Raw genomic sequence first — 12944 nt, forward strand, 5'->3', positions numbered from 1 at the left:
TTATTTTTTTATTTTTTTTGTATTGCTGCTGATTGTGGTTTACATTTAACAAATCATAGTAGTGATATTTTACTTTAGCCAGGTGTAGTAAAAATATGTACTGTTTTTGTTTGTTTTTTGTTGGGATTTTTTTTTCTTGATAAATAAAATTACATTTCTTAAAAAAAAGTAAAATATTTATTTAATATATATTATCACTTTATTTTTTTTCCAGCTTAAATTGGTGTTTTTAATACTAAACTCTTGGAAAATAGGAAGAAAAAGCAACTTTACTCCCATTAAGACTGCAAATATTTTATCCATTAACTGACTGTTAATTAGAAATAGTTCACACTCAAAATTAAAACTGTTTTTAGAAAGCTCGCAGTATGCTGCTGCACCGAACACTGTGACGATGCAGCGTTTTTGCAGTGCTGTCAGTAGTCGCACGTTTTAATGGAAGTGCCTGACAAATGTTGATGTGCTAAACGCTGTCATGTTTTAACTTTACAGGATCATTAGAGAAGGCGCCCAGGTTAAAGACTTGAATCACTGAGGATGAAAACAACCCTTCTTCTTCTTCTTCTTTCTTTTTTTTAAAGTGGGGGTGGGGGTGGGGGGGTCTAGATTTCCAGCGCCTTGAAGACTTTTTTTTTTTTTTCTTAGTGAGAAACACTAGCTGTAGAGTGACTTATATAATAAAGTAATATTTCTAAAATCAGGAACATTTATTTGTTACTAAATGCTTATGTACACTGTTATTTTGGATAGACAGTATATGGGATCCCTTTGTTCTTTGGACTTGAGAGAGCTGTTCTGTTATATTTTTTTTTTTCTATATTTTCCTGTCTTTGCTCAGTTTGCGCGCCAAAATGAACCCAAGAGTTGTAACATTTCAAAAGGCAATATGATCTATTTTTTTCTAGCTCTGTCGAAATGAAACCATGATTGTGTGCTTAGCAGTCTTGAATACAGTGTTTTGTTGTCACATGTCGTAAGATGTTTAAAACGTTTGTTTAAAATGTTATTTTCTCTCCTTTTACATAATTCAATAAAATGAAACTGTGATGTTTTTGTTACAGGTTTTTTTTTTTTTTTAAGGTTAAAAGGTTTAAGGTGGGTTAATGTCAGCCAGTGGCAATAGTTCTAATTTAATTCCTGTTGTGCATTGTTATGCTGTTTCATTGTCATTTTTATTGTACTCTGGTTTAAAGAAAGGTGCAATATCTTATTTCACTTTTGAAACAAAGATGGGTTCTCTAATATTTTGACAGACTTTTTAACTTGTAGTTTTAAGATGATTTTTTTTTTTTTTTCCAAATGCAAATGTCATGGATAATTTATTACACTGATCTGATTTAGGGGGATGTTGCAAATAGCTTTTTTGACTTTGCTACCTTGTACAACTATGTATATATATGCTCATATATTTGACTGTTTAATTTAAACATCTGTTTCATATATATAGATATATAAATACTTTTTTTCCTGCGATCAGAGTTGCAGGAAAATTGTCCCTCTTTTTCTGTTCTGTTTTCATACTGAAAATGTTCAGATTGTGAATGTGCGATTTGAAATTTGATGTTGCATCTTGTTATGAAGCAAAACAAGACGTGGTGGATTTTGTTTTTATTTTATTTTTCTCTCCTCTCCTGGGTGTGTTCTGTACCTGAACTATTCAAGACTGCTAAGCCCCTGTAATTCGTACCTGTGTAATAATTAATGTAGTATTTTTATGTTTTAAGTATTATGATCAAAACCTGTCTTATTTGGTACCTCCCAGTTCGCCGGCGCCCCCTCTGAGCCCTTGCTGTGGACTCGGCGGGACGTTGGACTCAGTCCAATGCTAATACCTTTTTTAATTTTTTTTTTTTTTTTTTAAATTTTCTTGTGTGATCTAATATAAATGATGCGTCATTATAGCAAGTGATTCTGGTTATTAACGTCATTTCTTAATGAAAAGGGATATAAATTCAAAATGTCTAATTATGGTGTTTATTTTGTTTGGTTCTTTTTCCTCTTGTGTACAGTTAACCATGTATTGAAAACATCCGGACTACCTTTATTGTGTACTGTTGAGCTGAAATTTTATTTTCTTTTTTCTGTTTGAATATTGTAATCATTTGGATGTCTTTGGTTGTATTCTGATACTAAAGTGTTAAATTTCACATCTGAAACTTTCTGAGAGCTCTATTGTGTTCGTGTGTGTATATATATACTAACAGATGATACATAGAGGATATATAGGCCAAATGTATGTTTTCATGTTTTATAAGCAGAATATCTATTTTCTATAGTCCATTGCCAGTTCTCAAATTCAAATAAATTTTCCGCAAGCCTCTCTTGTGGGTGATTTATGCTATTACACGTTCATAATGGTAACTTTTCTGCACTGCCGAGCTGCTGCATGCTGTAATACTTCCACTGCGTTACGTCCACGGACAAAAAAATACCTGCGTGTTTAAGAGTCTGTTGCATGACTTTTCATTGAAACTGATTTTTGATTTATTATTAAAATAAGCCACTGCCTTAAGTTTGTGGATGAGGACTTCAGTTGGAGTTGTACTATAACAGACTTCACCTTCAGGGCCTGTCAGGAAATCTAAAGTTGGCCTTCCTTTTATCTCTTTTTCTTTTCTTTCTTTTGTTGCTCCAAATGCTGCACTACTTGGCCACATTTCCTCTACAGCCATTCCTCATTGCACTTGAAACAATTCTTGCACTTTTTCCTTCCTCATCCTTCTCGCACATTAAATGCTTAAAGCCAGCATCAGCTCATTCCACTGTCCTGTCCCACCCCTCCTCCTCTCCTGCAGCTCTTTCCAGCTTTGTCACTGCACATCTTTGCCCTCAGCAGGGAGGCTCTTGCCACAGTGGATCCTGCGTGGCCCCGTAGCGGCCCCTGCTTTGATGCCGTGCAGCTGTTTCCAAATCCAGCCCTTGATTTTGATCCTCTTCGTCTTTAACATGCCATCCCTGTGGACGTTTTGGACCTGCTGGGTCCTTTGTGGCCATCTAATAATTTTTTCTTTTTAAGCAGAGTGAGAGGGGCACTTCATTATCTGTAGACACACCGAAGCATTTTCCTGCTTATCCAAACTGACAGTATGATGGGGAATTTATGCTGAATATGCCGATCTGTTGCACAGGCAGGTGCCCCTGTATTGAAACGATGATTTAAAAATGATCCTGCTTGTACAATAGTACTGTGGCCTTTTTAAAAGCGACTGCTTTCAGTCTGAAAAATGAGAAGAGCAGAGCATTTAAAGTAAACCACAATTTTTTTGGATTGATGTATTTATATGCAAGTAAAATATTCCTCAAATTATTTTAATGACTTGATGCAGGTTCTGCAAATATTGTGCCAAATCAATGTAGTTCTAGGGACCTTTACTTCATTTTGAGGCCTCTATTGTTCCACCTCACTTAGCTTGTAAACAGCAAAATGATCTATAATTTCATAAACACTCTGCAGAGTGTCTAAAATTAGATGCATCATTCTGCATTTATCTTACATCACCTGAGCCCGAATCACTCTTAAATTCCTAGATTTTTTTTCCTACCCAATCATAACTGAATATTTTCATTATAATTCAATTTTCTTTTTGCCATTTTACCTCAAATATAGCTATGTAGAAATAATTAGGAATATCGTTCCAGAATAACATTTTAATATAAGGTAATTATAGTCTACTCGGCATGAAAAAGCCTTCGCATTTCAGAATTATTGGATATTTTTAACACTGTTAGATGGGGGAATGGCAGCAGTGGTTGTTTTATCCTCTTCCCCCTGCTCTGTGTCCAGGTCTTGTTTGTATAAAAGAGCATTACTGATTGGAAAGGCCAACTTCGACTCAGCTGACTGTACGACTTGTTTTTATTACGTCTGCGTGCAATTTGGTGCGGTTTCATTTGAAAATATTTTAGAAAACGATCAATTTGTCTCAGACTCATTATTTTTAAAAGGTAAAAGTACAGTTGTCAGTATTTGTTTGTCGCACTCCAAACTAATGAGAGAAACTGGATCTGTGTGACTTTTATCCACAGCTTAGCAGTTTTGCGGCTGCTACTAAATTTGGGTACATTTTCTCTTTAGAAGTCTGAAGTAGATTTAAGGGGATAAATCAAGTCGTGTCATTTTAATTATTACTGCAGTTTCTGCTGATTGATCGAAAAAGAAGATGGATATAATTTCGCAGTTTCACGTCGCAGCCAGTGCTGGGCAGGACGAACCAAACAATGTTTCAATTAGTTTCCATGCTTTGTAAGTAAAGGTGGGCCTCCACACACACCCACACACACACACCTCCACATCCAGCAGGTGCCCTGTCCTGTCCCGCAACCGAGGGAGAGAGGGGTGAAGAAAAAGAGGCTCTTAGGGGTGTGGGGTGGGGTGGGGGCTGCACCTCTCTCACCTTTGCAGCAGATGAGCCGGCCTCCAGGATCCGGCGCACTGTGGCAGCTACCTTAATCTGTTTTTAATGACACTGCGGAGGATCCCGCGGGAGGCTCTGCGCTCCTTTCTCCCTGCTGGTTGGACAGCAGTGTGTGTGTGTGTGTGCGCGTGTGTGTGTGTCGCTGAAGCAGGCCTCAGTTAAATTCATGCGGATGTTTGGGTAAAGTGTCGGTGATTTACGTTCTTATTTCTAACGAGCAACAATAACGGGGAAAAAATTCCAAGCAAATTCTTGAAAGCATCTTTTAATATTGAGTAACTTTCAGTTTATTCTCTGACATTTTTTTGTGTAAAGCCAATCGTGTTTTCTCCTGTTTTTCTTCAGGGGTGTATCTCTCCATTCTCACCCCCTCCGATTCGCGTAAAATTCCGCTATTTACCCACAAACAAACGCTCGCCTTTGATAGGTTTCCCAGCAGCTCTTTGAAATCCATCAATTACCACATTCTTTGTGCAATAATTGTCAATCATCCACATTAAATTGATAAGCTTTAAATGGACAGAATAATGGCTTAAATTGTTTTACAATGGAACGGCTAAGCGGGATGATTTGCCATTGCTGACATGCCCGCGGCTTTACCAGCTCCGCATAATGCCACAGGTTAATGCATAAATAAGCAAATCAAATCCATGCGTTACCCCAATTCAATTCATTTAATTCCTCTTTAATAAAGAAGCGGCCCACCCCCCCCGTCCCCGCCATTTACCTCGGATTTGTGCGATGAATGCTATAAATGTAAATCAATCTAGATGAGAAAGAATCCTATTGAAAGAGCAGAGAAATTTCATCTGGGAAAAAGGAGACAAACGTGGGAGGGGCCCGCTCATAAAAAGCAGCTGTACACGGTAATCTTTTTTCGTGCCCTGTCACTCACCTTGCCTTTTCACTATCTCTGCAGCTCAACAAAACTCTCCGCTATTGTATTTACTTGCCATATCTTCTGTGCCATTACATCGCCATAGTCCATATTCGTCCAGAGAGAAAGAGGGAGAGAGAGAGCTCAACGTTGCCCACTTTTTTTTCCGGACAATCCCCTTGTAGTTGTTGGACTGAAAAGAGGAGTGCATGGATGTCAAATTGCCCTCAAAACACCATGAAAGATTGATTTGCAGCACTTTTCAGGGCCCTGACATTACTTGGAGGGGAGCTGAATAGGAAACCTGTGAGCCAGGGATGGAATAAAGATGTCCTCTCTGCTGGAAAAGAAGGAAAAACTGCCCATTTAGCCCCAGTCCATCAAGCCCGAAAAATAGGCAGGAGAGGAAAAAACACAGAGGACTGCGACTATATGGAGAAGAAAAGGGCCCATATATACTCATCTAAACGTCGCCACAATACCGAGTGGGGGTGGAGGGGGATCCGAACATCCATGAATATTAAACCGCTTACCTCAACAAGGGCTTGAAAAAGTGAACCACGTCAAAGCAGCTTTGCATTTCTTTTGCATGCGAACAAAGCTGTAAAAGAAAGAAAGAAAGAAAGAAAGAAAGAAAACCCTAAAGTTGAGCTTGTTTCCATTCTTGTTATTCCCGCGCTAACTCTTCACAAAAAAATTAATATTACCACCACATGAATACGAAATGCATGAGAAAAAAATGGGCGAGCAACTCCCAGACGCAATGACCCACTTCTGTACGCATGAGGGGAAACTTCTCGTTCTTTTTCATCATCATTTTAACACCACCTTCTCCTTCTTTATTCTTATTTATCAAACATACATCATTAAGAAAGTCCCAACAAATCCACGGAAGCACCCCCCCCCCTTCCCCGGCAGCACAGGTGTGCATTTAAAGCGTTTTTTTTTTTATTTTATTTGTGTGCCTTTTTCGATCTCACATGCATGACTACAATGGCTTTGCGCATGTGTGTTAATTTAATATGCAGCTTTATGTGCGGATAATTACCAAAGTAAAGTTTGCCCCTCCGCTGACCCACCCTCCCTGCCTCCCCTCACTCTCCCCTCCTCTGTCTCCGTTGGTTTTAATGTCTCTGCTGGTTTGTTGCCGTGCAGCAGGCAGGTCCACGCGGTGAGGGGTGTGTCATTAATAAGTAATTAGACAGGGGTCACACTAGCCACTTATATAAAGAGACCCCCACAACCAGGCAGGGCAGCTTTACTGCGCACAGTTTGGAGCAGAGAGAGGGGCGGACTGAAGAGCAGCTCCCTGTGTGTCCACTTCTTCTCCTCCGCTCGCTGCAGCTTCACTTATCATCATTTCTGGGTTGATTTTTCTCCTCCTCGCTCTTTGTGTTTTTTTTTTTACTCGTCTTACAACATGGGCTCCGTGCTACCCGCCGACGCTTTGGCTCTAAAATCTGGATTTAAGTGTCCCAGTCGCTCGCTGTCGGACGTGATCACATCGGACATCCTGCACAGTTTCCTGTACGGCAGGTGGAGGAACGTGCTGGGCGAACACCTGGCGGAGGAGCGGCAGGGCAGCACCGGCAGCAGCCCCAAGACCGCCTTTACCGCCGAAGTCTTGGCTCAGTCCTTTGCTGGAGGTAGGCTGAGCTGCTGATGCTTTACTATTTCATTCAAATGTTTACCCACACTGCAGTGCGGGTTTGTGTTTTTTTTAATGCAGATTTTGGTTTGTTTTCGTTACACCAGGTTGTGCGTAAAAGGTCCCCTTGATTTGCGCTTTATGGCTGTAGGACACATTTTTGGAAGTATTTGATCAAATCATCTTTCTTCGTTAATCAAAGCCGACAATAAAACTTTGTATTTTTTTTCCCCATAGATTTTCTCTCTCTCAAAATTCTCATTTATTTTCATCGCTATAAACACGGACCTGTTACTGGCCTTCTACAGTGCTTACGTCCTAAACTTTCCCTGACTCCTCGCTGCTTTCCACGTTTTCTCCCATTTTTTTTGCTTTTATTTCGACCCATTTAACGCGTTAACCCTTCCCCAGCTCCGAGACCTCGCGCTGGAGGCTTGTTAGGCGTGTAACTGAAAGACGCGGAGCATTAAATTCATTTGGTTAACTTTGTGCTTGACCTGGGAAAGTTTCCACTTAAACCTCGCGGAGTGAAAGGTTTCCTTTCTTTAAGATGTCCCCGGGTTTTTCTTTTTCTTTTTTTTCTTTTTTTTTTTATCCTGCATTCATCAATCTCCGGACAGTCTCTTTTCCTCTCTTGGCAGCTATGGGGCTCCGGAGCCTTTCTCTTTCTCTCTCCTTAAAAGATTTGCTGTTCCTCACATAATGCACCGTGAAGGCTAAATCTAATGCTATTCATTGCATGTCAACCATCTAATCGCCTTTCCATTTTTTTGTTGCAGAAATTCCTGAGGCTTTTAACAAGTCCGCGTTTCATTCAGTGCAAATTTATTGCTACAAAGTTCTTAAAAGGATAATGAATTTGGAATTAGCCGTTTCTTTTCCAGTAAACTTTAATGAATATCACATCTGAAGCATGACAAATTGTTGGACCCTGCGCAATAGAGGACCATTTAACCCCTATTCGGACGGGATTTTTTTTTTTTTTTTTTTTTTTTTTTGGCAGCCGAAGTAATAAAAAAAATCTTTGATTTTGACATTAAAGAAGCACGATTTTCTTTTTTCCTCCCTCCTTTCTGTTGCGGATGAAAATGCTTTCCGAGAGGCTTTTGCACAACAAAAAGTTTCAATTCAGCCAGATAATCGAATTAAACGGAGGATGAGGTGTAGCTTAATATTTCGTGACTAAAATAAGATCCAGTTCATTTGCTGCTTTAAGGACTTTTTTCCAGCAAAGCTTTGGTGCTGAACGTCTCCCGACCACAGTGATCTGGCTCCCATGCCCTTTAACTGACACAAAGATTACGCGGTATCATCTAAACTGACCAGCCGCTCTCCGTATTTTAACTTCCTTATAAAAAAAAAACAACACAACAAAACAAACAAACAAAACAAAAAACATTCTCACGTTTCTTCCTCTTTATATTCGTAGAGGTGCAGAAGCTGTCCAGCCTGGTGCTGCCCAGTGAGGTGATCATCGCCCAGAGCTCGATCCCCGGTGAGGGTCTGGGCATCTTCTCGAAGACCTGGATCAAAGCCGGCACCGAGATGGGCCCCTTCACAGGGAGGCTCCTGTCCCCTGAACACGTGGACCTATTCAAGAACAACAATCTCATGTGGGAGGTGAGCTTCTAACTTCATTTGTTCATCCCGCAGCCTGATGAGGCCCGTGTTATCCAAATTCCTCAGTCGGACTCTTTATAAATTTCTCCCGCTTTTTATTGCCTTGTGCGCTCAGGTGTTCAACGAAGACGGCACAGTGCGTTATTTCATCGATGCCAGTCAGGAGGATCAGCGCAGCTGGATGACTTACATCAAGTGTGCCCGGAATGAGCAGGAGCAAAACCTGGAGGTGGTGCAGATCGGCAGCAGCATCTTCTACAAGGCCGTGGAGGTGAGGACGCACTTAGGTTCAGTCCAGATAGCAGCTGTAACATGCCCATGGCATTAAAATACCTCTAAGCGTGTAAAATGCAGGTGCCACCTGCTGGCTAGAATAAGAACTTAACCCGTGATTTCTTTCTTTGTCATTTGCATCATTCACAGAGCAACTAATCGAAATTTCACGATGTCTAACTGATTTTTTTTTTTTTTTATCTCGCCTTTTCCCTCTCAGACCATCCCGCCAGACCAAGAGCTGCTTGTCTGGTATGGAAACACTCAGAACACGTTCCTGGGAATCCCTGGAGTTCCCGGAACCGAAGAAGAACACCAGAAGAAAGGCAGAAATGGTGAGAAGCAGGTTTTATTTCACTGTGAATGAAAAAGGAGCTACTTTTTAAAAAAAAAAATCACGGTAACCACGTGAAACTCGAGCTGAAAAGGTTTTCAAACATCTCCTGCTCTTTTTTTCTCCCCAGATGACTCCCACCCCTGTGACGGCCCTTCCTCGTGCTCCCCCTCCTCCTCCTCCTCCTCCGCCACCCCCTCTTCATCCACGGGTCGGATGCGCTGCGTCATCTGCCACCGCGGCTTCAACTCCCGCAGCAACCTGCGCTCGCACATGCGCATCCACACTCTGGACAAGCCCTTCGTCTGTCGCTTCTGCAACCGGCGCTTCAGCCAGTCGTCCACTCTGCGCAACCACGTGCGCCTGCACACCGGCGAGCGGCCCTACAAGTGCCACGTGTGCCAGAGCGCGTACTCCCAGCTGGCGGGCCTCAGGGCGCACCAGAAGAGCGCACGGCACAAACCAGTGGCTGCCGGAGCCGATGCGCCCTCCCAGGTGTCCCCTCCTCCCCCACAAATGACAGCCGTACCCCACCAGATGCCCCTGGTGCACCACATCCCAACCATGGTGCTATGATGACGGAAACACTGGAAGGACTGCCAGGCAGGACGACGTTGCACTTTAGATTAGAGCCGATTAGAGCAAAGGGTGCTCAGTGAAAGGAAAACACGAGTCGAGGTGACGGTGAAAGCATTTCTCGCCTAATTTGTTTTTGCGTGTTTCTTTTTGTCAGAAATCATGCTTTAATTTTTGTGTTTTGGAAGATGAAAGAAAGAGAGAAAAGACAACCCATATTTCGTTTTTATATCATTTGTTATCAGTGATTCTGTGCGTAATCCTTAAATCTAATTGATATGTTTGCATCAAATCCTCACCAGCTCAGGTGTAAAGTACCATCACAGATGTGTACAGTCATGTGAAACTAAGGGATGTACATGGTTTCCGCTGCATTGTTCCACACTGTAAACTAAAATAGTCACTTTAACGTTGTACAGACTGGGTACTTTGGAGAGTTAGGTAATTATATAAAAAATGGAATTGTATGCTACTGTACATGTGAATGTAAATACATTTGTGCTTTCTTCTATTCTAAATAAATGATATGATATTGCATGTGGTGGTGTTTCAGTTATTTTCATACATTAGTTCATCATTAACCATATGCCCAAGTTTTATTATCATATGTAAAAGCATCATGTTTCCCTGGACGGTTAGATTCTTTCTTTACTTTCCACAACAGATCCAAATATTTAAAGGAAAGTCAACTTATAAAATAGAAACATAGAATAAATGATATTGGTTTGAGTCCTCTCCCTATCGTCAGCATGCAGGAGAAGAATTTAGTGAATTAAATCAGTGAAGTTGTTCTTCTGAAATGGTGCATGTGCCTCAGGATTAAGCTTTTTTGGCTGTGTCTGTGTCTCTGGGTTTCGGAGTGTTTGTTCCCCATGTGGATTTTTTTTAAATACATATAAATGGAGGCAAAAAGGGATGAAACATAATGTTCAAAAACGTAGATACTTCTCTAGCTCATTGGCTCATCATTTTTGGCCTGGACTTGTAATAATCTTTGCATCATAACAATTATTATAAGTAGTTAGATGGGCATCTAAGGAGCGACTGGAGTTCTTCCAGTTTCTTGAAGACGTTTCACCTCTCAGCCAAGAAGCTTCTTCAATTCTAAAACCAAATGGTGGAGAGCCCCTGGTGTTTAATCCCCAGTGGAAGTTGTCCCTTAAGATTGTCGATGACCCACTATTGATCATTTGCCTCATCGTGGTCAGTTACCAGAAGATGAGGTGCTGAATTTTAACAATAAAAAGTTAATATGCAGTGTACAGTATTAAAGTACTGACCGGCATGGATACTTTAACATATTTGGTGTAATCCCATTAACAAGTAGTTGGCGTGTTTTTATGATCAGTGCATATTTCCTGTGTTGCCATGGTGTTTTCATAAACCTTGGAAATATTTTTATAATCCTGCACGCTCAGCAGACTGATCCCCAACAAGTCCTACAGCCTGAAACAGTAGTTTCTTCCACAGGATGGCGCCAGAGACACTAGAGAGAAGAGATGGTTTCACAAAAAGGTCATTTTGTGTGTTTTTTATGTGCTATCTTTGCTCATATTGGTAAATAGACTGTAGGGGTTATATGATTGTCTGTTACTGTAACTCCTGTGTGCTCTCTATTATAACCAGTCCAGTCCTTTTTGGCCACTTCAGATATTTTTATACGACTGTTATTTTATATTTGTTGCATTTTCTGCCCCACTCTTGGCCAGATCTCTCTAGAAAAAGACAATTTTTATGTCAGTGACACTTTTTAGCTCGATAAATAAAAGTCACTTTACTGAAAACTGATTGCAGCCTCGCTTTGTACGAGCAATTGTCTTTCTTCTTTTCTTTTCGTTTTTTTTTTTTTTTTTGGCAAATACTGGAAATCACTACTTTACTGGAAACACACCAAGAAATACAAAATGAAACATCCTGCACAACTCTTTATTGGTTAAAGTCATGATGTGACATGATGACCTGACTGATGCTGCTGTATTTGTCAGCTGTCAGACATTATCCAGCTTCCCAAACAGGAGTTTTTAGATAAGTCATCATTATAACAAGCACAGAGCAACACAGAGTCAGACCAGAGCGGAGATTAAACACTTTGCAGGGTGTCCGGGTGGAGAAAATGTGGCTGTCGTTCCTCTCCGCACCGCTGAAAGGAATTAGGAAGGCTTTTGACTGGATGTCGCTCCATCATCAGACACTGTCCACACTTGCTTTCCTGGACAACGAGGTAAGTAACAGCATGTTTAGGACAACTCTGCAGATTATTGTTCTGAAATGATACCATGTTACCCAATGATGAACACCTTTACACTTGTATGCCTCTCCTGATGATGTCCCGTCCTTTGCTGAGGAGCAACAGCAAGACACGACCCAGGCAGCCACATTGTGCAGCGCTAAATAAAGACAGAAACTTTATCTGTCTGTTATCTGTTGCAGCATTAGCCTAGCCTCTTCTGCTGAGATAATGGTGCAGCAGGTAAACTGATCCCTATCAGGTGTAACACATGCCATTAACACATTCACCCAGGATGCATGTCTATGTTTTACGTCTTTATTTCATTAAAAAAAATAAAACATAAAACAGCGGTGAAAATGTTGCTTATCTAAACAAAAATAAATGCATTACTCACATTATTTAATTAATAAATATATTCATTAATAAATCTTTATGTTTAAAACTTTAGGAAAAAATCTAGGGAAATTTAAAATCTTACCAGAACATATCAGTCACAGCATGGCTCCACGTCAGTGTTTTCTTCACCGGTCAGTCTTGTGTCAGATCTTGTGTAGCTGGTCAGTAGTCAGTGTTATATGTGCAGCGACAGTGCCAACCTAATGACTCAGCTATTTTTCAGTCACACAGGCATCAGTACACAACTGGGGTGTCAGTTTACCATGAGCCACCACTCCTGTTACTGCCCTTCATTTCTCCATTGTCTGCTTACTTCATGGGCAAGAAAAGAAAATGAGATAATTTACTGATGCTAATAAAATGGCTTTATATAGGGGTGGTGTATATTTTTACACACATATGAAAAAAAGTTTTCCATCAGCTTTTTCTCAATTTTCCATCCAACGTCACCATGTCAACAGAAATCTTAGAGCTGAAACGAGGTTGGAGAAATAAAGTGAACAGTTTCTTTTATGAGTTTTCTTTTTGCATTTCTCTTTTTGCATTCATCAAAACAATCACATTATTTGTGTATG

At 40.6% G+C, this 12944-nt stretch overlaps 2 protein-coding genes and 1 long non-coding RNA gene across 3 annotated transcripts in view; 2 read left to right on the plus strand and 1 right to left on the minus strand.

Annotated features, from left to right (window-relative positions):
• Positions 1 to 2320, plus strand: part of fubp3 (far upstream element (FUSE) binding protein 3) — a 28469-nt gene extending 26149 nt beyond the window's left edge. The window contains exon 19 of the mRNA XM_040000156.1: positions 493 to 2320. Within this exon, the coding sequence (XP_039856090.1) occupies positions 493 to 501 (9 nt within the window). The 3' untranslated portion in view covers positions 502 to 2320. The remainder of the gene's footprint in view (positions 1 to 492) is intronic.
• Positions 2321 to 6571: 4251 nt separating this feature from the next.
• Positions 6572 to 10467, plus strand: LOC120714531 (PR domain zinc finger protein 12-like). The gene is made up of 5 exons (XM_040000794.1): positions 6572 to 6938; positions 8370 to 8560; positions 8676 to 8831; positions 9054 to 9168; positions 9298 to 10467. Exons 1-5 carry the CDS (start codon positions 6713 to 6715, stop codon positions 9741 to 9743), a joined length of 1134 nt encoding a protein of 377 aa, XP_039856728.1. The 5' UTR covers positions 6572 to 6712; the 3' UTR covers positions 9744 to 10467.
• Positions 10468 to 11652: 1185 nt separating this feature from the next.
• Positions 11653 to 12923, minus strand: LOC120747471. The gene is made up of 3 exons (XR_005699132.1): positions 12452 to 12923; positions 12041 to 12130; positions 11653 to 11952 (listed from the first exon to the last, which is right to left on the minus strand). It is a non-coding gene; the product is annotated as an uncharacterized LOC120747471 (long non-coding RNA).
• Between the last annotated feature and the right edge of the window lie 21 nt (positions 12924 to 12944).

The sequence above is a fragment of the Simochromis diagramma genome, unplaced genomic scaffold (genome assembly GCF_900408965.1).
Source record: "Simochromis diagramma unplaced genomic scaffold, fSimDia1.1 OVJJ01000596.1, whole genome shotgun sequence".
Taxonomy (NCBI): Eukaryota; Metazoa; Chordata; class Actinopteri; order Cichliformes; family Cichlidae; genus Simochromis; species Simochromis diagramma.

What these genes read in the sequence shown, in the direction of transcription:
- LOC120714531 (XM_040000794.1), top strand. Translation starts at nt 6,713, where the DNA reads ATGGGCTCCGTGCTACCCGCCGACGCTTTGGCTCTAAAATCTGGATTT. An exon ending in TCTTCTACAAGGCCGTGGAG is followed by an intron (nt 8,832 to 9,053) that starts GTGAGGACGCAC and finishes TTTCCCTCTCAG; the next exon opens with ACCATCCCGCCAGACCAAGA. An exon ending in CCAGAAGAAAGGCAGAAATG is followed by an intron (nt 9,169 to 9,297) that starts GTGAGAAGCAGG and finishes TTTTCTCCCCAG; the next exon opens with ATGACTCCCACCCCTGTGAC.